Raw genomic sequence first — 23,464 nt, forward strand, 5'->3', positions numbered from 1 at the left:
AATTTGACCGCTGAGACTTGGCCAGTTAGGATTGAGGATCGTGAAGTGAAGCGTTTGCGTGGCAAGGAGGTCGTTTTGGTTAAAGCGATTTGGGTTGGACCGACCGGTGAGAGTGCCACTTGGGAATCGGAGAGTAGGATGAGGGTTGCGTATCCAGAGTTGTTATTTTCGCTAGTTTTATTTTATTATTTATTTATGTGTGTTATATGTGTTTATATGTGATTACTTGCTTTTGTGTGTATTTTGGTTGGGATTCGTAGAATTCGGTATTGGAGGGGTATTTTAGTCATTTTGGACTTAGGGGCATTTTGGTCATTTTGAGAGCAGTGGTAATTTTGTAATTTTGTTGGAGGTTATTTTTAGTGCTTAGTAAGAGTATTATTTGACCAAGTTACAAAAAGGTGTAGTAATTATTTTAATTACCGTTAAGTGACCATTAGTGATATAATTTACCATTAAGTGAGTAGTGACATTTTGGGTGTTAGAATAGAAATGGGTTAGGCCCATTAAGGTTTGAGAGGTAAGCCCAATTGAGGAGAGCATGTATATAAACTCTAGTTGTTGGTGAAATTAGGTTTTACAAACATTTCACATTTCATTTCATTTGAGAAGAGAAGAGATAGAGGCTAGAGAGAAGAACAACAACAAGGGTTAGAAGGCAAAGAGGGGATTCATCGTCTAGGAGCTAAATTGAAGCTTGGGTTAGAGGATCTTGGTGTTAGAGGTAAGAGGGTTAGATTTCAACCATAATTCACATCTTTTTCTTTTTACCCATTTTGTGAAATTGTTGAATTGAGCCTAATTGATTGTAAATTCGTGTACATGTTTTGATGCAATGTTTGGGTATGTGAATTAAATGTTAATTGAGTTGTTGATGATAAAATTACATGCTTAAGTTGTGGTTATATGTATGCTTTGTATTTTTGTCCAAAAATGATGATATGATGTGTTGTTGTGATGAATTGTTGATAAGTTCATGATGATTAGTTGTTGTTGTGGTTGAGAGATGTTGTTGTTGATGATTGAAACCTTGGGTACTCGTAATGATGAAGTTTGTTATGAACTTGTGTTGTTTTTGAAGTTTTGATGAAAAATGGGTCAAATGATGATTTTTGTTTAGAGAATGTTTTTGGGACAAATTTGATATGCATTTGTGTGTCTTTTCATGTTTAGAAATGTTTGGATGAACCTTGGGATCAAATTTGGGCATTGGAGAGTCAAAATTGGGGTTTTGGGGTGAAAATGGCTCTTTTTTCCGAGACTGGACTGTCATAACTCGTAGCTGCGAGCAAGCTTACTCGCAACGGCGAGTAACTGCTAACTCGTAGTGGCGAGTAGACCTACTCGCAGTGGCGAGTTGTCACAGAACAAGGTTCCTGTTTTGCACTCTCGCATCTTTTTCGCTCCTTTCAATCGTGAACTGGTGTTTGGTGAAAACATGAAAATTGTAGATAATATTATTATCTTTCTAAGGGCGTTGGTTTGACTTGAATACGATTTTTGGTTTGCAAGTTATGGGGAAAATACTCTTGAAATGTTTTGTCGAAAAATCCCGCATAACTAGTTCTAAGTCGACCCAATCCTTGTGGAATGTTTTTAATCTTTGAAAACTTGATTTTAAGAGTGCAACTAAGGTGGCTAAACTGTGATGTAATAAACCTACTTGTTTTTACTTAGAAATTGGGAAATTCTTTGAAAAATGATAATTGAGACGAACTTTGTGATTTTTATGAATTCGTCGTATTTGGCCGATGAAATGCTTATGTAACCTCTACTGCACGTATATGTGACTTGTGAGAACGCATGGCATAGGCAATTGATCTTGTTTACTTGGTTTTGACTTAAATGTTCAATTAATTTAATTGTTGTGATTTTGAGAGACGAACTTGACTAAAGATGACTTTTGAGAACCAATTGATTGTGAATCCTTTATGGAGAATTGTTATATGTTATGTGAAGATGATTGGTGGTGTATTTATGTGACAACTTCATGTTGTGTGATTTTTGATGTTGTTAGTGATTGTATATATGTTAAATTGGTGGTGAATTGTTGATGATTGCATATATACAAGTATTGGTGATGGTGAGGTGATTATTGTTTGTGTGGACATATGCATTTGTAGTTGAGTCATATGTTCATGCATTCATGACTGATGGTGGTGGATTTTATAACCAAGACTGATGGTGGCGGATTTTATATCCAATTGAGGTGAGTACGATGTTTTTGTTGCATCGAAGGTGACGACCTGGAGGTGATTTGGTACCACATGCATCTAGATGAGTCTAGAATCATTGCATAAACTGTTGGTGGATTGAATTGCATTGCAATGTGTTTTATGATTGATTGCTAACTGTAATTTGTGGATTGAATTATTGAGGGTTAATTGTTGATTGACAAGGTGAATTTGAGATATGTGTATGATACACTTGTTGAGATAAACTTGGAATGATGGTAAAGAATAATATGCATGTGTGTGGATACTTGTGAATATATGTATGGATTGTTATTCTTGAATATATTCTTTCATTTCCAATGTTCATGATAAATGTTTTTCGTGGATTATGATGATGTAATGTTAACCCTCAGTGGTTTACCACCTACCTTTCCGTATGGACGGGTAGATGGAGTGCAGGATGCTTAGTTGTTTGCTTGATGATGCCGAGAAGTGGAGTTCCTCTGTTTATGCAAGTGTCTAGATTAGGGCTCTAATCTAGGATCGTGCTTGCATGTTAGTTTTATTTTTGGACTATGTATTTGGAGTTGAGATGTTATTTGTTATTTGAGAATTGGAGAATACAATTATATTTTGTTGAGATCCAGAGATGTTTTATGAATTATATGTATGTTCGGCTGCTATATTGTGTAAACATGATCTTTATGCATGTATGTTTTGTGGTTTATTCGAAGACGTAGCATCTATTTCTAGAATATGTCTGATGTATTCGCGCGTTTTACCGCTTATTAGAAATAGGGTGTTACACCTATCATCCAGCCTACTTAAGACCTGGGAGTGCCACCCCTTAAGGTCAGCGTTAAAGGTCTTAAGCTTAGCGCAGAGCCTAATCACCATCCAATCCGCCGGTCTAGAGCGGGAACAACTGGTATTAACAACATCAGCAAACTAACTATTAGCTAACCAGAAGTTGTTGAAACTGAAAGGCTTAGGACCCCAACTCTGATTCGAGTACCGCAACACTGCTGGGCAATGATCAGAAACATCTCTAGAGAGAGCCCACTGAGCCGCCAAACCCCAAAGATTACCCCAACCATCCGAGAGGAGGAAACGATCCAATCTGCTCAAAGCTTCCCAATTTGGCTGATACCAGGTAAAACATCTACCGAGAAAAGGGGAATCGAACAAACCCATCCTTTCAACAAAAGTGGAGAACTGGTGGATCTCACTCCCTGAAACATTACCACCACCAAAGGGGGGTACCCCTTCTCTCCGACTCATGAAGGACCGAATTAAAAACTCCCGCAACGCACCAAATCTCCCCCTTCAGGGAGGCTTTGAGCTCAAGTAGCTTCTGCCAGATCACCCTCTTCTCCGAGATAGAACACTTGAAATAAACATTGACAATGAAGCAGCGATGCCTCAAGGCCCCCCACTCGATGCACACCCCAACAAAATCGGTCCCGAAGAAGGAAAAAGCCGCTTTACCTTTTGCACTACACCAAATGGACAAAATCCCCCCACTATTACCAACAGCAGGGGTAAATCTCCAGTCACAAAATGAGTTACCCTAAAGATAGTGACAAAGAGCCTCAGAAACAAAACCCAGCTTGGTCTCTTGAATCAACACACAATCCACACGATTAGAGGAAATGAACTCTTTAACCTTCCGCTTCTTAATCCTACCACCTAGACCTCTAATGTTAAAAGACCCAATAATCATGGAACACTCCTGTCAACACCCACGGCGTCCTTAGCCACACCATCTCTAACCTCAAGAGCCACTAATCTAGACTCCTCCAAAACATCGTCACCCTTAAAAGAAACCCCCAAAGCATTACCCACACTAAGAACATGATTGGTAATACAACTGTTAGATGGACCAAGAGTGCTCCCAGGTAAACCTACCTCTGGGGCCACAAAGAGAGGAACAAGCGGAGACGGTATACCCACAAGCTGAGTGGAATGGTAAGTGCACTAGGAAGTCCCCACCCCCACTAGAATGGGAATTGGGTCCCCCTCACCGTGTATAGAAAAAGTAGGAAGAAAGGTGGAAGTAATACCTGGTGCCACAAGAGAAGGCGAGACGGGATCAACGCTCCAAATCTCCCTGATGAGTCTATCAAACCATCCAATTGCTCTTCGTCCCTGAAAAGCTGTCGTGAAACACTAGCACCGTCGGCCTTGGCAACACTATAAAATTTCTTCGATCTACCTCTAGCCTTCTTTCGGGGCCTACCCGTCTTCCTCTTCTGCGGAGTATCTCTAGAGAACAAAACAGGCTGAATAGGTGAAGCCGATGTAGGTGAAGAAACGGAAGACAAAACCACATGATTCTGCTCACCCAAAACAAAACACCAAGCATCTACCAACTCCCCTTCCCGCAGGGACGAACCAGATAACTGTCCTGCTTGACCAGGGGACGGTTCGATAGGATCAGCAAGAAGCCGAGTCATAAGAGGCTTGGAGGCTAAAAACAGGGGTATAGATGAAGACTGGGGGGTGCCAAACCTTTTAACCATCTCCAAACTACTAAAAATGAAAGGCCCGTGAGTAACAGGGACCAAAATCCCATTTATAGGTGGGCCCAACATTAGGGTCGAAATTGTGAATAAAGCAGGAATGGCAGAAGCTTCACGCGCCTCCACGCGCTAACCCAGCACCTTGCAAGAATGTAGGGGCGCGTCTGGCTGCACACGCTGGACCACCACTAAAGAAACCTGCTGACGCGCATTTGAAGCCTCACCCAACTGACGCGCCTGACCGTCTTTTGGTGAACAAGGAGGCATCTTTGTTGACTTTCCAAAGGGCCCACTCTGCCATGTGTTTCCCAAAGCATCCTGATCAATTGACACCTTACGTCTCCTATCACTATCACCTTCTTCTTCAAAAGCTAATTGGACCCAATTAGATGGGATTAGGGAAGTATTTTGCTGATAAATATTCCTAGGATTTGAGTCTAAGTTAAAAAGGAGAATTTTGTCACAGGAGTTGTCCCCCTCACCCTTTCTAACTCTGACGGCTTGCACTCCCTCTCCCCTAGACAATTCAAAATCTAAAGAGGAGGCTGATGACCTCCATCTAGCCATCCTCCTCAAAACTACCATCTTATCCGACGACCGATTCGGCAGCCACCGCCGTCCCCGAAACTCCAACCACCGCTGTAAAGGGAAAACCAGGTGCAACCATGTACGGCTCCTCCTTGTTGGGTATTTGTGTTGGCTGCATTATTGCTAAAACAAATATCCTTGTTCTGTAAGTTGGAACCAAAGTTGCAACATGTGGTTAGACAACTCTGTAGTATGTTGGATACAATGTTCCAACATCCTGGCATGGTTTAGTGTGCCTAGGTTCATGCCTATATGTACGCACACCCTTTATTATTTAAGGAAACAATATTTCCTTAACTTATTGACCAAGCAACGCGCATAGCATCTAAGAATCAGCTGTGGAATATCACTAAAGTAGATATTATATTTTAGGAAATATTTATTATTATTTGGAACGCTCCTATAAATGTTCCGACATTTTAGGACTATCTAGAATTGTTTCTGAACCAATCTGCATTGTGCTGAAGCCCAACGAATTATTTAGCCCAAGCTGCTTCAGTATAAAAGGAAGACTTCAAAACCTAATTGATCATTCAAGCCGTCACTCTAAAAGTTTAGATTTTTAGGGTTTGAGTCTTCATGTACTTTGCTCTTGTATCGTTTGTGATGCAAGTTTAGAATCTCTTACTGTGTGCCTTTCTTATATCGCCTGTGATACTTGTTTAGGACTGTGTGTGTGAGTTTGATACTCTTGTGCACTACACCGAAGTTGTGAAACAAAGTGCTAGTTGTTTGTGTTGGAAGGTAACTTCTACTTTTGTTTTGGTTTATGTCTGATAGGTCACAGGGGCTGTGACTGACCATTAGGATAGTGAGATGGGATCTCAGATCTAGGAGTTCCTAAGTTGAAGTTTATACGGGTAGGTCCTAGGTCATATAGTGTAAACGAGGAGTTTGCTGAGAGTTATTGAATAGGGACTACACTAGTGGATTTCCTTCATGGCTTGGTAGCCCCCAGAGTAGGTGTGTTTGCCACCGAACTGGGTCAACAAACTCATTGTGTTCTTTACCTTTCTGTCATTTATTTTCTTGTTTTTATTTCTGTTTATCTCGTGATGTTAAAACATTAATCGTAACATTGCAAACGCTGAAACATCATACAAAACATATTAAAACAAGTGTGCTAGAATTTCAATTGGCATCAGAGCAGGCACCCTGCCTGTTTTAGGGTGAGCTCCAGGGAGTTATATTCTAGCATCATGGACAAGTAAGGTGTATTTGTAAACAGGCCTCCTCTGTTGGATGACTCAAACTATGATTATGGAAATCTCGCATGAGTGTCTTTCTCAAATCCATTGACAGCAAAACCTGGAAGGAAGTTCTGAAAGGTTAGGAACATCCTGTGACACTTGATGCTGATGGTAACAGGACTGATGTTTTGAAACCAGAAGAAGAATGGACTGCTGCTGAAGATGAACTAGCTCTTGGAAACTCCAAAGCATTGAATGCCTTATTCAATGAGGTGGACAAGAACATGTTCTGGCTAATCAAGCAATGCACTGTAGCAAAGGATGCTTGGGACATTCTCAAAACAGCACATGAAGGCACAACCAAGGTAAAAAGTGCAAGACTTCAACTCCTTACTACTAAGTTTGAAAGTTTGAGAATGCTGGAGGATGAAAGCATACAGGACTACCACTTGAATATTCTTGACATTGTCAATGCATTTGACTCTCTTGGTGAGAAAATCTCTGATGAAAAGCTGGTGAGAAAAATCCTCAGATCTCTACCTAAGAGGTTTGACATGAAAGTCACTGCTATTGAGGAGGCTCAGGATATCTCAAGTTTGAGGGTTGATGAATTGATAGGGTCCTTGCAGAATTTTGAAATCACAATTAACAGCAAGATTGATAGGAAGGGCAAGGGGATTGCTTTGACTTCGAGTGTTGATTCAGATGAGACACAAAGAAATCATGAAAGTGATGAAGCATGTTAGAGTCACTAGCACTTCTTGGAAGACAGTTCAAGAAGATATTCAAGCAGTTTGACAGAAGATCTAAGTTAAAAGGTCAGAAGATCAGATTCAACATTGACGATCAACCAAATAATGAGAAGATGACAAGGTCTGATGAGAAGAACTCTCAATACAAAGGTGTTTAGTGTCATGAATGTGAAGGTTATGGTCACATTAGAACAGAATGTGCTACTTTTCTTAAAAACCAAAAGAAAAGCCTAACTATTTCTTGGTCTGATGATGATGAATCTGAAAAAAGATGTGGAAAATGAATTCACCAAACATGTTGCAGCACTAACTGGAAGAATTCTGTGTGATGATAAATCTTGTCATGAAAACTTAGTTTATGATGAATTAGTTGTTTCTTACAAAAAACTGAATGACAAAAACACAGACACCTGCAAACAACTTGAGGAGCAGAAAAACATCACCAATCAATTGGAGAAGGAAAGGATAAGTCATCTAGCAAAAATTTCTGAACTTACTAATGAGGTAAATCTGCTGAACTCTCAACTTAGTCATGTGATGAAACATGTTAAAATGATGACCACTGGGACTGATATTCTGGATGAGATTCTGGAAGGGCAAATTCAAGGGAAACCAAATGCGATAGGATTCATCCCTGAACATAAAAACCAGAACCAAAAAATCAAGAGTGCTAGTCAAGCCCTATAAGAATATTGGATGGTTAAAAATAAAAGAAAAAAACCTGTCAAGAATATAAAGTTTGTATCTTCTACTGGAACGAATGATGTGACTGTTAGCAAAAGCATGTTGCAACATACTAAGGAACATCTGAGGCCAAAGATTGAAAAGGTATCTTCTCTTAAAATATGCCACTTCTATTAGAAGAAGGGACATATAAGACCTTTTTGCTATAAGCTGTATGAGCTTCCACAAAAACTACATTAGAAGGCACAAAAGCAGAGAGTAATAAGGTTCAAGAAAGTGTGGAAACCTAAAAGCAACAATGTAGGATTGATGGCTCACACCTCTCAAAAACCTCTCTTTAGGGAAAAATGGTATTTTGACAGTGGATGCTTTGGACGTATGATTGGACTTGAAGATCTCCTTGATGCTGAGGAGTCGTGCACAAACACCTATGTCACATGTGGAAATGGAACAAAAGGTAAGATTCTTGGCACCGGTAACTTACTCAGAAATGTCTTACCTAACTTGAACAAGGTCCTATTAGTAAAAGGGTTGACCTCTAACCTGATCAGTATAAGTCAACTGTGTGATCAAGGGATGAGTGTGAACTTCAGCAAATCTGCTTGCTTTGTGACTAATGAGAAAAGGGAAGTGATAATGAGAGGTATCAAATCAGAAGGTAACTGTTACTTGTGGATTCCTCTTAGAAAGGATCAGACAGAGAAGCCAACTAGATAATCAAATTTTGATTCCAGGGAAAAGTAATCATGTGGTTCAATCTACTGCTGAGTTTAAGTGCACAATAGTTGAGAACAGACTCTCAAAACTTGTGATATTGAAGAAGAAGTCAATAAAATGTTATGTTGAACAAGATGTTCCAACATTATGTTGTTCAACTTGGGCGCAGTTTTCGTTCTAAAGGATATTACTCAACATAGTTGGATAAATTCCTTTATCATCAAATTCCTCTTCTTTAGTTTGTCTCTTGAGAGAAATATAACAACTTGTAAAAACATTGGGTCCAAAGAAAAATTAGCAATTTTTCATTTAAGAATCTTGGATAACAAGCTTTTTGAAGATTTAAAGGGAAAATTAGAAATTATGCTACAAAAAGTGTGTCAGTTATGTGAGGGAAAGTTTGTTTCCTCAGTGCACGCCAATCTAGGGCAAGTTTCTCTAACCTCCCTAATACTACCAACCACACGTAATAACTTCCCCTTTATCATTGCCTTGCCTTTCTCTTCATCTAACTTCAGAAACATCTTTCGTATTCTCCTTCTTTCTTTGCGACTCTCCCTTGCTCACTTGGCTATCAGCTTTTGGCAAAACAACCAAATCACCATGATTTTCAAAAATAATCCTCAGACCATCAAAAAGAATGTTGTCTCTGAATCTCTTGAAACAAGTTCTTCCATTCCCAAGGTGATTGAACCTATCACAGCGGTCACCTCTGGAATTACTAAAAAGGGAACTAATACGAAGCCGTTCACTAAGACAAAGAAGTCAAAAAGGGGCGAATCAAAGTTTGCATTAAGCATGACTGATTTGTATGAGAAAGAGAACCCTTTCATATCCACTGTTATTGAACCAAGTGTTGGAGTCTCCGTGAAAAATCTAAAGAATGCAGATGTTGAAGCAATTCTCAAGACTGTCACTGATGTTGCAACCTTTACTGATGAGAAAGGTAATCATGATGAAACCCTAACTGTTCAAGTATCTGAATCTTGCAAAAACCAAGGTTTAGAAGACTTGAATGCTGCTATTGGGAGTACTGAGAATATGGACCTTGATGATTCAAAAATCGGTGATGAGAGTACGGGCAAAGATCCTGATCAACTGTCTCTTGAGAAAACTGGTGACCATAACGATGTTGTGCCGGATGTTGGAACATCCTTGGACCAACAGGAAAAACAACATGATGATGATGGATCTCCTGATAAAGACGTATCTGTACATGAAAATGAGTCAGAAAAAGATCTAGTGTCTAGAGATACTGCTATGAACTCTTCCTCTGAAGAAGAGAAACAAACTGAGGCAGAGCAGACTGAAGTGGAATCTGATCTTGAGGAGGATGAGTCTAGTAAGAAAAATGTAGTGGAGGTTGATGAGCTCAATTTTGATGACATTCCACTGGGAAAGAAGTATGGAGGAAGTGTTGCCAAGAGGCTGATGAGTCAATAATTAGTTATTTTTATATAATATTTAGTTTCGTTTTATATAGATTTAAGTTTATTTTAATTAAGTATTATTTCCTTTTTGAGCTATTTTATTTCAATTGCATATTATCATATTTAAGGAATGAATATTTGATAGATTGAGTCTTGGAGCAAAAGAAAGAGGATTAGGAGTTGATTCGGGTGAAAAATACGAAGATTGAAGACGAAAATATCATCTCCCCAAGTCAGAAGTTTGGTAGCCCAGTGCCACCAACTGGCACGGCTGTGCTACCCTCCAGGGCCTCTTTTGCTGCTTTTGCTTCATGTGCAAGCTACCTGTTTTGACCGAGATTTAACCCTAATTTTATGTAACCCTAGTTTCTAATCTAAATTCACCGCTTTAACATGAATTAACTATTATCAAACTGTGGAAATGAAAGTGGATGGTTTGATAATTGTTAATTCATCATCTCAAATATCAATTCATAAAACGAAAGTGGAGTCTTGATATTCGAACAAGTGAATTTAGACAAGAATTGCAAAGGCAGCGAAATAGTCTTTGCAATTCTTGAGATATTGGAAGTTTCAAACCTTAAAAGCTTCTAGTAATCAAATCAGCGAAATATGTTTGGTTGCTAGAAGTAAACTCTCACTGGACTTGGTAGGAAAAGTGAGGGGCTAAAGGGAAACCGGTCTTTAGAAATTAGGTCTAACATAAAGTTATAAGTTAAGGTTTTGGTTTGTGAAGGACTTGTCATTATGATGAACCAATAATCCCAAGGCTCCTTTTATTATTCTATTTTTTTTCAACCAACTGAAAACCTCAAACTTTGCAACTTAACTCTCTTCTAATCATCAACTAAAGTTAATTGAATTGAACAACTCCCTGTCGAAACGATACTCTTTTTATTACTACTTCGATAAATCGTGCACTTGCGGTCTTATCACATCAAGATTTTGGCGCCGTTGCCGGGGTGTTAACTAATTTGATTAACTTTTTCTTAGTGATTAGAATTCTTTCTTTTTCTTTTTCTCTTTTTCTTCTACTTCTTTCTTTCTTTCTGTTACCGTTAACTTCTTGGGTTCTCAATTTTTTATGCGAAGAACTAAAAGTCTTGGTGAATTCGTTCCCGAGATCGAAAGGTTTTTACATAAAAGAAAGAGAGACGAACGAAATAATACCGATATGGCTAAACGCACTCTCAAAGAGTATGCAACACCATCTATGGATGAGCCACAGGCTATTATTGTGTACCCGATGGTTGAGGGTAACAACTTTGAGATTAAGCCTGCACTACTTAACTTGGTGCAGCAAAATCAGTTTTCTGGATCGCCCGCTGAGGATCCAAATATACACATCTCTGTTTTTCTAAGAATCAGCGGAACCATAAAAGAGAACCAAGAAGCCGTAAGACTTCATCTCTTTCCCTTTTCCATAAGGGGTAGAGCTAGCGCTTGGTTCCATTCCCTTGAAGTTTGTTCCATCACTTCATGGGATCAAATGAGGCAAGCATTCCTTGCCCGATTCTTTCCCTGTCTAAAACTGCTAAACTAATAGACCAAATCACACGGTTCAATCAAAAAGATGGGGAGTCTCTTTACGATGTGTGGGAGCGTTTCAAGGAAATGCTTAGACTTTGTCCCCACTATGGTTTAGAGAAGTGGCTCATAGTCCACACTTTTTATAATGGCTTATCATATACCACTAAGATATTTGTTGATGCAGCTGCAGGTGGAGCTTCAATGAACAAGAATTATACAGCAGCATACGCCTTGATTGAAGACATGGCTCAAAATCACTACAAATGGACCGATGAGAGAGCCATCACCAATTCTTCACCCTCTAAAAAAGAGGCAGGTATGTACGAAGTCTCTAACTATGATCATCTTGCTGTTAAGGTCGATACACTAACCCAAAAATTTGAAAAACTAAATGTTAGTGCCATCATAACTGCTCTTGCATCTTCTTCTTGTGAAATATGTGGTATATTTGGTCATATTGGTGTTGATTTCCCACTAGGTAGTGCTATTAATGGTGTTGAGCAAATGAACTATGCTCAATACAACCAAGGAATGAGGCAAAACCAAAACTTTTATAAAAACCCTCAAAATTCCTATGGACAAGTAGCACCACCTGGTTATGCAATCAACCAGAGAGTCGCTCATAAATCAAATTTGGAAATTTTAATGGAAAACTATGTTGTAAACCAATCTAAACAGCTTTAAGAGCTCAAAAACCAAACCGGATTTCTGAATGATTCTCTTTCCAAACTCAATATCAAAGTAGATTTTATTGCTACCCACACTAAAATGCTTGAGACCCAAATCTCCCAAGTGGCCCAACAAATGGCCACCTCTTCTCAAAAAACGAGGGTCTTTCCTAGTCAAACCGAAGCCAACCCCAAAGCTCATGTTAATACTATTTCTTTTGGGGGTAGTAAGTTAGGAGAGACTATTGCTAAGGCTAAAGACATTGAGGGAGAGAGTGTTAAGCTTTTAGGTGAGAAAACTGTGATAGAAACTAAGAACCTGTTTGATGAGACCAAAGCTCCTTCCCCTTTAAAACTTGCTAAGCTCAACTTGGAGGCTCAATTTAATAAGTTTGTCAAATACTTAAGAAAATTTGCATTAAAATTCCCTTTGCGGAAGCTTTGTCTCGGATGCCTCTATATGCTAAGTTTTTAAAGGAATTTTTTTCAAAGAAAAAGACTATAGAGCATAGTGAGACAATAACCTTGGCTAGGGAAAGTAGTGCAATCATCCAGAAGGCACCTCCTAAGCTTAGAGATCCAGGTAGTTTTTCCATACCTTGTATGATTGGGAGTGAGACCATTGACAAAGCCTTGTGCGACTTAGGAGCTAGTGTTAGTTTGTTGCTTTTGTCTTTCTTTAAGAGGATGACAATAGGAGAGTTGAAACCTACCGAGTTGGTCTTGAAGTTAACTGATCGTTCTACTATAAAACTGGTCGGATTTGTTGAGGACATACCTATTAAGATAAAAGGGATATACATCCCGGCTGATTTTATAGTAGTTGACATTGAAAAGGACGATGACGTCCCTATAATCCTAGGAAGACCTTTGCTCGCCACTGCGGGAGCTATTGTTGATGTTAAAAATGGTAGGATTGTTTTTCAAGTGAGTGATAAAATGGTAGGATTTGAGTTGGAAAATGTTATGAAAGGTCCCGCTCTTTATTCTTGTTGCATGATTAAAGATCATGATATGAAAGAACGCTTCATAGCGTCATCTACACAATATGATCTCTTTGATCCTTTCTAAGGACACTTTCTAACCGTCAAGGTAATGACTCTAAAAGAGCGCTTCGTGGAAGGCAACCCACGCATTTATCTACTTTTATTTTGTTTGTTTTTCGTTGTTTTAAGTTGTTTTGTAGGTAATTGTCCAAGTATGATTCAAGGAAAATGAAAATTTTGAAGCCCCCTAGGTCCAGAACCTTGGCACGGCCCGTGCTCACACTAGCACGGTCGTGCCAGACATTGCCAAGCCAAAACCCAAAAACACCAGAAACTTGGCGTGGCCCGTGCCCCCAGCTGGCACGGCCGTGCCCGATCCCAGGTAGGCATATCAACAAATTTTTCTTCTTATTCCTTCATTCTCTAACACAAACATCTTTCTACATTCAAACTTCTCTCTAAAACCTCCATAACCAACAACCTTCAAACCTTCATATCTCCCTCAAATCTCCACCAAATCATAAAATTTCTTCACCAAATCAATTCCAAACATCATTCCAATCATAACCCTTCAATCAAAAACAACTTTCATCCACCCAGATCAAAAATCACCAAATTCGTAACCCTCATTAACCTAACCCAAAAACCACAAATTCTTCACCAATCCCCACAACCCAACTCATAAATCTTACTTAAACTTTAACCCCATAACAAAACCAACCTTTTCCACCAAAAAAATTAATCCCAAAACCTAATTTTCACCAAAACCACACAAAGTCAAAACAAGGTCAATGGCTTCAAAGAGAAGTGGAAAGGAAATAGCAAGCTCTTCAGGAGGACCTCAAGCAAAGAAGCAAGCACCAGCAAAGAATCATGGCATCCTCTTCAAAGATAACAAGCAAAAGGATAGGTACAGGAGGACACAATCTAGGTGAGGAGGAAGGTGCACACTGTTGGAACAAAATGTGTTTAACAATGAACCTTTGAGAGTTTTGATGATAACAAGGTATTAAAAATTATCAATTGGATAAGCTAATATTTGTTCAAGTGTACAGGACCATATACAAAATTTTGCATCTTAAATAGGTTTTGGATGAACAAAAGAGAGCTATGCAATCAACAAAAAGGAAGCTTAAAGCGTCTGAAGAGAAGTGCTCCTGAAGTGGTGACGTCATCAGAAGCTGAAGATCACCAGAAGCTGAAGTTCATCAGGAGATGCAGGACTTAAAGCTTCACGGGTTGTTCAATGGATTCAAACTAGTCTAAGCATTGCAGAAGGCTGGAAGTGTAAAGCAACGGTCATTTTGAAAGGATTTGAAGGCATTGGATGCTTATCTTCAAAAAGCGTTGACAAAGTACAACTGTACGAAGTGTACAACCACTACTTCCACTACTTTATTTTTGTCCCTGCTACAAGACAAGAAAAACAACTCTACCTGCAACGATGTTCCTTCACAATGGGAATGGATTTGAAATTGATCTTTCATAGGACAACAACCATATCAGGCAAAAGATCATTGGTGATTGCTCAAAGCTTCAAACGACTCTATTTTTGATGTGCTGGCAATTTCACAACGTCACTTTCACACCTCTATATAAAGGAGTGAAGACTTAGAGATTGGCAGAAGGACTCAACAACAATTTACAAAGTGCCAAAATTTTGCTGAAATTGTTCTGCATTCAAAGTTCACTTAGAATTTCTTATCAACTTTCATATGTTAGAAATTCTAGTCTTAAGAGTCTGTATCTAATTTGTATTGTGAACACAACTGATTGTATATCAAGTGTTCAATCTCAAACATTTTTCTTTGTAATTCTGTTTGATTAGAAGTCTCTTGCAGTTGTGCTTGAGCAATAGAAGTCTCTTGATTGTGTTCAGGAGCATAGGAAGTCTCTTGCAGTTGTGCTTGAGCATTTGAAGTCTCTTGCTAGTTGTAGCAGTGAGCAGTTGTAATCAGATATTACATTTTAGTGAACTCTCCTTGGAAGTGCAAGGGGGATAGGACTACTTCCGGTTTGTGGAAGGAACCTGTATAATTGCTTTGTGTCTTTCTTCTTTCTCTCTCTCTCTCTCTCTCTCTCTCTCTCTCTCTCTCTCTCTCTGTTTTTATCCGCTGCAAGTTAGTCCTGAACATCACTTTGGAAGCAGAACTCTATTTGCTTCTGGTCAGTGTTTTCAGCTTAGGAGAAAACGAAGAAAAAGATAACACAATTCAACCCCCCTTTTTGTGTTATTCTTACCTTCAATTGGTATCTAGAGCATTGGTCTGTTGTCTTAACACTTAACAGTGTAACAGAAAAAGATCTGAGAAAAACATGTCTGGTGATTCCTCCAATTCTGGACCTGCGCACAACAATGATGTTCCATTTGATTATGGTGACAACAAGAAATCTAACTTTGGAAAGATTCCTAAGTTCAATGGAGATCTTGAACAATATTCTTGGTGGAAAACCAACTTCTACAGCTATGTCATGGGTTTAGATGAAGAACTTTGGGACATACTTGAAGATGGTGTTGGTGACTTGGTCCTTGATGAAGAAGGAGTTGCTGTTGACAGAAAGAAACATACTCCTGCTCTGAAGAAACTTTACAAGAAGCATCATATTATCAGAGAAGCACTTGTCACTGCTATACCAAAAGCAAAGTATATGAAGATGAGTGACAAATCCACTGCTAAAGCAATGTTTGCTTATCTTTGTTCTAATTATGAAGGCAACAAGAAAATCAAAGAAGCAAAAGCTCTTAGGCTTGTTCATCAGTATGAGTTGTTCAAGATGAAGGATGATGAAACTTTTGAGGAAATGTACTCAACGTTTCAAACCCTAATCTCTGGACTACAAATACTAAAAAAGAGTTATGTTGCTTCTGATCATGTTAGCAAGATACTAAGAAGCTTTCCTGCTAGATGGAGACCAAAGGTTACTACTATTGAGGAAGCTAACGATTTAAACACTTTAAGTGTTGAAGATCTTGTCAGCTCTCTCAAAGTTCATGAGATAAGTCATAATGAACATGAGCCTGCTAAGAAGAGTAAATCTATTGCTCTACCATCTAAAGGGAAGTCATCAAAAGCTCTTAAAGTTATTGAATCTGAAGATGAGTCACCTGATGGAGACTGTGATGAAGATCCTACTGAGAAGATGGCTATGCTTTCCAACAAGCTTGAGTATCTGGCAAGGAAGAACAGGAAGTTTCTAAGTAAGAGAGGTGGTTACAAGAGCTCCAAGAAAGAAGACAAGAAGGGATGCTTCAACTGTAAGAAGTCTGGACACTTCATTGCTGATTGCCCTGATCTTCAGAAGGAGAAATCAAATGACAAGTCAAAGAAATCAAGTTTCAACACAAGGAAATTCAGAAAGCAGATTAAGAAGTGTTAAATGGCAACCTGGGAAGATTTGGATAGTGGATCTGGGTCTGAAAAGGAAGAAGCTGAAGAAGATGCTAAGGTATCTATGAGGTTAGTGGCTACTGAGACTTCAGAAGCAGATCCTGACTCAGACTCTAAAGATGAAAATGTGGTATATTCTAAAATTCCCAAAGAAGAACTTGTTGAGTCCCTTAAAAAAACTCCTTACACATTTTGAACTGAGAACCAATGAGTTGAAAGATTTAAAGGAAAAATATGTTGATTTAATGAAACAACAAGAATCAACTATATTGGATCTGAAGGCTTCTGAAGAAGGACTTAGAGGATTTGACTTCATTTGTAAAACTTATGAAGAGAAGCTCAAGTATCTTTGTCAGAAGCTACAAGAAAAGTGTAATGGAAAGTCTTTAAGCAAACATTAAATTGCTCTTGAGGATTTTATTATATCTGGTATTAACAAAAGCAAAGTTGCTTCAATGATTTACCACATTTACAGAAACAATGGCAAAGGGATTGGATTTTTAGGAGGGAAACCTAATGAAATCAGTCTCAAAGCATGTTGTGAATGCATCAAGGAAGGATTGAAAACCTTCTTTGTACCTGAAGGTGCTAAAGTTGAAACTGTGGTTCAATCAGAACCTGAAGCTTCCAGCTCTAAGGCTAAGATTACTTCAAAGCCAAAGAACTCTAAGCCAAAGGTTATGATTAACTCTGATTCTAAAACTTCAAAGATCAGGATTCTGAAGAGATCAGAACCTGTTCCTCAGAGTCTGTTGAAACATGAATCTGAGGTCCTGAAGTCTAAGTTTCAGAAGAACAAAGCAATTACTGCTCCTGGGAAATCAAAACCAAAGGTTCTTAAACCTAAGGTAATGATTAACCATAAGCTACCAAACTTACAGCACAAGGTACAAGAAGTGAAGAGTAAAACTTCTAGTACTAACCTGAAAGGACCCAGAAAACAATGGGTACCTAAATCTGAAAATGTCAATACTGCAGATATGTCTAAGAGCAAAGGAAAAGCAAAAATCATGGTACCTAGACAGCGGTTGCTCAAGGCATATGACAGGAGAGAAGTCTATGTTACTCACCCTCACAATGAAGGAAGGAGGAAGTGTGAAATTTGGAGGCAACCGTTCTGGCAAGATCATTGGTACAGGAACTATTGGTAACTCCTCTATCTCAATTAATAATGTGTGGCTGGTAGATGGTCTTAAACATAACCTATTGAGTATTAGTCAGTTTTGTGACAATGGTTATGATGTGATGTTTGAAAAGATCAGCTGCACAGTAATCAATAAAGAAAATAAATCCATAGTATTCAAGGAAAAGAGGATGGAGAATGTTTATAAAATTAACTTCTCTGAACTGGTTGACCAGAAGGTAATTTGCCTTCAATCAATGAATGATAAGAAATGGATGTGGCATAGAAGGTTGAGACATGCTAACTGAAGATTAATCTCTAAGCTTAGTAAGTTACAACTTGTCAAAGGCCTACCAGACATTGACTATCATTCAGATGCACTTTGTGGTGCATGCTAGAAGGGGAAGATTGTGAAATCATCTTTTAAAACAAAAGACTTTGTTTCAACCTCCAGACCCTTAGAATTACTTCATATTGACTTATTTGGACTAGTTAGCACTGCATCCTTATATGGAAGTAAATATGGATTAGTTATTGTTGATGATTATAGTAGATGAACTTGGGTAAAAATCTTGAAAAGTAAGGATAATGCTTATGATGTATTCAGTAACTTCTGCACTCAAATTCAGTCTGAAAAAGAAATGAAGATTTTAAAAGTAAGAAGTGATCATGGTGGAGAATTTGAAAATGAGCCATTTGAAAACTTTTGTGAAAAACTTGAAATTGTCCATGAATTCTCTTTTCCTAGAACTCCACAATAAAATGGGGTTGTAGAGAGGAAGAATAGAACTTTACAAGAAATGGCTAGAACCATGATTCATGAAAACAATTTGGCTAAACATTTCTAGGCAGGAGCAGTGAATACAACATGTTATGTCCAAAATTGAATCTATATCAGACCTATCTTGGAGAAAACAACATATGAACTTTTTAAGGGAAGAAGACTCAATATCTCTTACTTTCATCAATTTGGATGTACATGTTACATTCTAAATAACAAGCTCTACCTAAAGAAATTTGATGCCAAGGCCCAAAGAGGAATCTTTTTAGGTTACTCTGAAAGGTCAAAGGCATACAGAGTGTACAATTCAGAAATACTTTGTGTTGAAGAATCAATGGACGTTAAATTTGATGACAAAGAGCCTGGAAGTAAAACTCCAGAGCAAGATGAAAGTTTTACACATATACAGGTTCCTGAAGATACTCTAGAACCTGATCAGATAGCTGAATCTGAATATAGTCCGGAAGCTGAACCTATCTCAGAAGCACAAGATGAAGTTGCTTCTGATGAAGCTCAAGATGGCTCTCAGCAAGCTACTCAATCCAATAACACATTCAAGTACAAGTCTTCACATCATGAGGATCAAATCATTGGAAACAAAGAGATTCCTAGAAGAACAAGATCATACTTCAGACAAGAAGAGTCAATGATAGGACTGTTATCAGTGATTGAACCTGTTACAGTTGATGGAGCACTTTCAGATGATGGATGGATACTAGCTATGCAGGAAGAGCTTAATCAATTTCAAAGAAATGATGTGTGGGATCTGGTACCCAAACCTCAACATAAGAACATTATTGGAACAAAATGGGTATTCAATAACAAGCTGAATGAACAAGGTGAAGTAGTCAGAAACAAAGCAAGACTTGTTGCACAAGGTTACAATCAACAAGAAGGCATTGATTATACTGAAACATTTGCTCCAGTTGCAAGAATGGAAGCAATCAGGTTACATCTATCCTGTGTAGTAAATCATGGCATAATATTATATTAAATGGATGTCAAGAGTGCATTTCTTAATGGAGTCATTGAAGAAGAAGTGTTTGTCAAGCAACCTCCTGGTTTTGAGAATCTTAAGCATCCTGACCATGTTTACAAACATAAGAAATCACTATATGGCTTGAAACAAGCTCCCAGAGCTTGGTATGATAGACTAAGTAATTTCTTGATCAAAAATGATTTTAAAAGAGGCCAGGTTGACACGACACTCTTCAGAAAGACTCTTGAGAAAGTCATTCTTGTTATGCAGATATATGTTGATGATATAATATTTGGTTCTACTAATGCATCTCTTTGCAAGGAATTTTCTAAGTTAATGCAGGATGAATTTGAAATGAGCATGATGGAAGAGCTGAAGTTCTTCCTTGGAATTCAAATCAATCAAAGCAAAGATGGAGTATATGTTCACCAAACAAAGTATACTAAGGAGCTTCTGAAGAAGTTCAAGCTGGAAGATTGTAAAGTGATGAACAGTCCAATGCATCCAACCTGCACCTTAAGCAAAGAAGATACAGGAACAAAAGTAGACCAGAAGCTGTATAGAGGTATGATTAGTTCTTTGTTATACCTCACTGCATCTAGGCCAGATATTTTATTCATTGTATGCTTGTGTGCAAGATTCCAATCAGATCCTAGAGAATCTCATTTAACTGTTGTTAAGAGAATCTTCAGGTATTTGAAAGGAACAACTAATCTTGGACTCCTTTATAGGAAATCCTTAAATTATCAGTTGGTTGGATTTTGTGATGCTGATTATGCTGGTGATAGGATTGAAAAAAAGTCAACCAGTGGCAATTGTCAATTTCTGGGTGATAATTTTATATCCTGGGCTAGCAAAAGACAAGCAACTATTGTTATGTCCACAGCAGAAGCAGAGTACATCTCAACTGCAAGTTGTTGTACACAACTACTTTGGATGAAACATCAGTTGGAAGACTATCAGATTAATGCTAACAGTATTCCCATTTATTGTGATAATACTGCTCCTATTTGTTTGTCAAAGAATCCAATTCTACATTCAAGAGCCAAGCATATTGAAATCAAACACCACTTTATTAGAGACTATGTTCAAAGAGGAATTTTTGATATACAATTCATTGATACTGAGCATCAATGGGCTGATATATTTACTAAGCCTTTAACTGTGGAAAGATTTGATTTTATAAAGAAAAATTTGAACATGCACTTTGTGTCAGATTAAAATTTGCTTGCTCCTGAATAGGAATTTAGGTCCTGAAGTCTGACCAGAAGCTATGGTCCATCAGAAGCTCTTTATTGAGGTTCTGAGGAAAATGTGCTTCTGAAGATGACATCAACATTTGAACTCCAGAAGCTGGACTTTATGCTACTGAATAGCATAGTTAGTGGAAATGCTGGAAGTTACTTTTTAGTGACACCTGGCCCACTAACTTGGCAGTTACTCTTGGAACTTCTGACGTGGCTTATGTGTACAGTTGTATAACGTAAGAGGGCAATTCTGATTTTAGCTTTGAATATACTATCACGCGCCCCCTATGTCATTAATGCTGTGTTTGTTTGTCCCCTTTCTAAATTGTAATCGTTTTTACTAAAAACACTTAGACAATTCACACACTACTCACTTCACAACAAACACTTTCTACTCTCAACCATTCTCTGCGAAAATAAGCGCACTCTCTGCAACTTAAAACCTAGAACCCTAAAAGCTTTCTACAACATCAATGGTGTCATCAAGTTCCATTCCAGAATCAACTACACATGATGAACCTGCCTACGAAATCAAAGGGAGGACTATGTCCTTGGAAGAATGGGAGTTAAAGATTCAGACGGAGAATCCAGTTGATTTCACTTCTCTTGCATATCATGGGTGTGACATCAGAAGCTACTACGAAGAACAAGGGCTAATGGGGTACTTTGATATGTTGAATGGACCAACATACAAAACATTAGTAAGGCATTTCTAGGTAAGAGCTTCTGTGTATGATAGAGCTGCTTCTAAATTGGAAGAAACAAAAAAGATTCTGATTGATCCTACTCTTCAAGGGAAGACCAGAGAAGAAATGGGTTTGGAACCATTCAGATGCACGGAGATAAGGTCAAGCATCATGGGAATCCCAGTGTTCATCTCTGAAGGGGATATAGCTTCTGTTCTCAGAAGAGATGCTTCTGGTAAACACACTGGTGGCATAACCAATCCCAAGACAAGTCCTTGGAATGAGATTGTCAATCAATCCATGTTCAACAGTGACAAGAAAGCAGCTTATGCTAGCTTGAGCATGGAGAAGAAAATGATGCTGAAGATTCAGAATGAAAACCTGCTACGAAAAGGTGGTGGCAGTGATCAACCTTCATTGGAGCACAAGATCTTTCTTCACTACTTCATTAGGAAGGAGAAAGCAAACGTGCCCAAATACATTTTCAAGCATATGATCAAGGAGCTCAGGGAAAGTCAGTAGAACAAGAGGTGTTGGGTTCCCTATGGAAGGTTGATATCAGAAATTCTTCATCAAGGAGGGATTCTGAAAGCTCTCAGTGCTGTCAATTTTTTCACTGATAAGCAGCTTGAAACTGAAACAGGGAAGGTAATTAATGGCAAGACTCTCAGGAATATGTCTCTGATTCCTAAAGATGACTTCAAAAAGCTCAGCACTGACATTAGTGAATCTAGAGCAAAGTCAAATCTGATGGAAGATTTTCGTCCCATCTGCAAGAAGGACCCTCTTGAAGTCCAGATGCACCTTATCACAGACCACTTTGAAACATATGGTAGAGTCATCAAACTTAAAGATGTCCCTGATGAGATGTATGGTGGTGCTCTGCCTGTGCAAGGAGCAGGAAGTCTAAGAAGAAAACTACCACTAAAGATGAATGCTTGGAAGCTGAGCAACCTCCCAAGAAAGCAAGGAAGGAGAAAGCCTCTGATGAAGTAAAGGTTGGTGGTTCTATCTTACCATCAATTCAAGAAGAGGTTCAGGACTTGAACACTGATGCGGTTCTGAACAAAAGAACCGGGAGTAGCAAAGTTGTTGCTTCTTCACATGTTGCTCCTGAACAGCCTCCAATTCCCAAGAAGAAGAGGAAGACTATTGTCAGGAAGTTGAAGGAATCAGCTTATGTAGCTAAAGAGGAAGAAGGTATTGAAGCTGCTACTGAGCTGGTTACAAGGGAGATAAAGAGAAAGAAAGCTGAGGATGATGTTGCACTCCAGAAGGCTCTGGAGGTTGCAAAGGAGATTAACGTCCCTGCATCCAGTCTTGTTAGAGCAGATGCATTTACAGATGCTCAGGAAGTTGTCAAAGCTACTGAAGCTGTGTAAGAGCTAGTAACTTCAGAAGCTGGGAACATGTTGATGGTAGTTAATGTTGGTGAAGGTGTCCAGGAGGACAATACTGCTGGGTCAGATGCTGCTGCTCCAGAAGCTGTTACAGGTATTCCTGATTCTCCTCACTCTCGCAATGTTATAGAAGTAGAATCTAATTCAACCCAATCCACATCCTCCCAATCCACCTCCTCTTTATCATCTTCTGATCTAGATAACATACCTTTAGGCAAACTTTACCCATCCACTCAAAAAGGCTTTTCATCAACAACCAAACTCCACAGAAAGCCTTCTCAGAACATTCCATTTGAGCCTATGGTTCCTAGTGTCAATGAAAGAATAGGCCAAATGTCTGAGATGAGAAACAAAGTCTGTGAAAGACTACCCTTTAACCACCCTCTCCAACCACAGATAATTCCACCCCTCAACATAGTTCCCCCTGAGGTGAATGTTGAATCATCATCATCATCATCATCATCATCTCAACCACCCTCAACCAAACCAACACAAGAAACATCTGTGTTAGACAATCTGGTCAGCTACTATTCTGGTGAACTACCAGGTGTTGAGCCTACCTCACATAAAGCCTCTGAAGTTGCTTCTGATGAAGTTGCTTCAGAAATCCCCCAACAT

General features: G+C 38.7%; 4 protein-coding genes, 1 non-coding gene and 1 pseudogene across 5 annotated transcripts; 5 read left to right on the forward strand and 1 right to left on the reverse strand.

Moving 5' to 3' along the window:
• Nucleotides 1–8,219: 8,219 nt before the first annotated feature.
• LOC146906306 (uncharacterized) lies at nucleotides 8,220–8,627 on the forward strand. Its single transcript, XM_085728788.1, has one exon. The coding sequence runs from the start codon at nucleotides 8,220–8,222 to the stop codon at nucleotides 8,625–8,627; it is 408 nt and encodes a 135-aa protein (XP_085584914.1).
• Nucleotides 8,628–11,231: 2,604 nt separating this feature from the next.
• Nucleotides 11,232–12,271, forward strand: LOC146906307 (uncharacterized). Its single transcript, XM_085728789.1, has 2 exons — nucleotides 11,232–11,564; nucleotides 11,798–12,271. The coding sequence occupies exons 1-2, from the start codon at nucleotides 11,232–11,234 to the stop codon at nucleotides 12,269–12,271; spliced, it is 807 nt and encodes a 268-aa protein (XP_085584915.1).
• Nucleotides 11,594–11,700, reverse strand: LOC146906308 (small nucleolar RNA R71). Its single transcript, XR_015020851.1, has one exon. It is a non-coding gene; the product is annotated as a small nucleolar RNA R71 (small nucleolar RNA).
• Nucleotides 12,272–12,705: 434 nt separating the features above from the next.
• LOC146906309 (uncharacterized) lies at nucleotides 12,706–13,326 on the forward strand. Its single transcript, XM_085727131.1, has one exon. The coding sequence runs from the start codon at nucleotides 12,706–12,708 to the stop codon at nucleotides 13,324–13,326; it is 621 nt and encodes a 206-aa protein (XP_085583257.1).
• A 6,661-nt stretch (nucleotides 13,327–19,987) lies between these two features.
• On the forward strand, nucleotides 19,988–20,734 carry LOC146906310 (secreted RxLR effector protein 161-like). Its single transcript, XM_085728790.1, has one exon. It carries the CDS (start codon nucleotides 20,000–20,002, stop codon nucleotides 20,732–20,734), a length of 735 nt encoding a protein of 244 aa, XP_085584916.1. The 5' UTR covers nucleotides 19,988–19,999.
• A 499-nt stretch (nucleotides 20,735–21,233) lies between these two features.
• LOC146906311 (uncharacterized) lies at nucleotides 21,234–22,828 on the forward strand (annotated as a pseudogene).
• The last annotated feature ends 636 nt before the right edge of the window (nucleotides 22,829–23,464 follow it).

Source organism: Medicago sativa, chromosome 7, assembly GCF_051527215.1.
Source record: "Medicago sativa cultivar Bolivia chromosome 7, Bolivia_mono, whole genome shotgun sequence".
Classification (NCBI taxonomy): Eukaryota; Viridiplantae; Streptophyta; class Magnoliopsida; order Fabales; family Fabaceae; genus Medicago; species Medicago sativa.

What these genes read in the sequence shown, in the direction of transcription:
- LOC146906306 (XM_085728788.1), top strand. Translation starts at nt 8,220, where the DNA reads ATGGCTCACACCTCTCAAAAACCTCTCTTTAGGGAAAAATGGTATTTT.
- LOC146906307 (XM_085728789.1), top strand. Translation starts at nt 11,232, where the DNA reads ATGGCTAAACGCACTCTCAAAGAGTATGCAACACCATCTATGGATGAG. An exon ending in AAATGAGGCAAGCATTCCTT is followed by an intron (nt 11,565 to 11,797) that starts GCCCGATTCTTT and finishes TCAATGAACAAG; the next exon opens with AATTATACAGCAGCATACGC.
- LOC146906309 (XM_085727131.1), top strand. Translation starts at nt 12,706, where the DNA reads ATGCCTCTATATGCTAAGTTTTTAAAGGAATTTTTTTCAAAGAAAAAG.
- LOC146906310 (XM_085728790.1), top strand. Translation starts at nt 20,000, where the DNA reads ATGAACAGTCCAATGCATCCAACCTGCACCTTAAGCAAAGAAGATACA.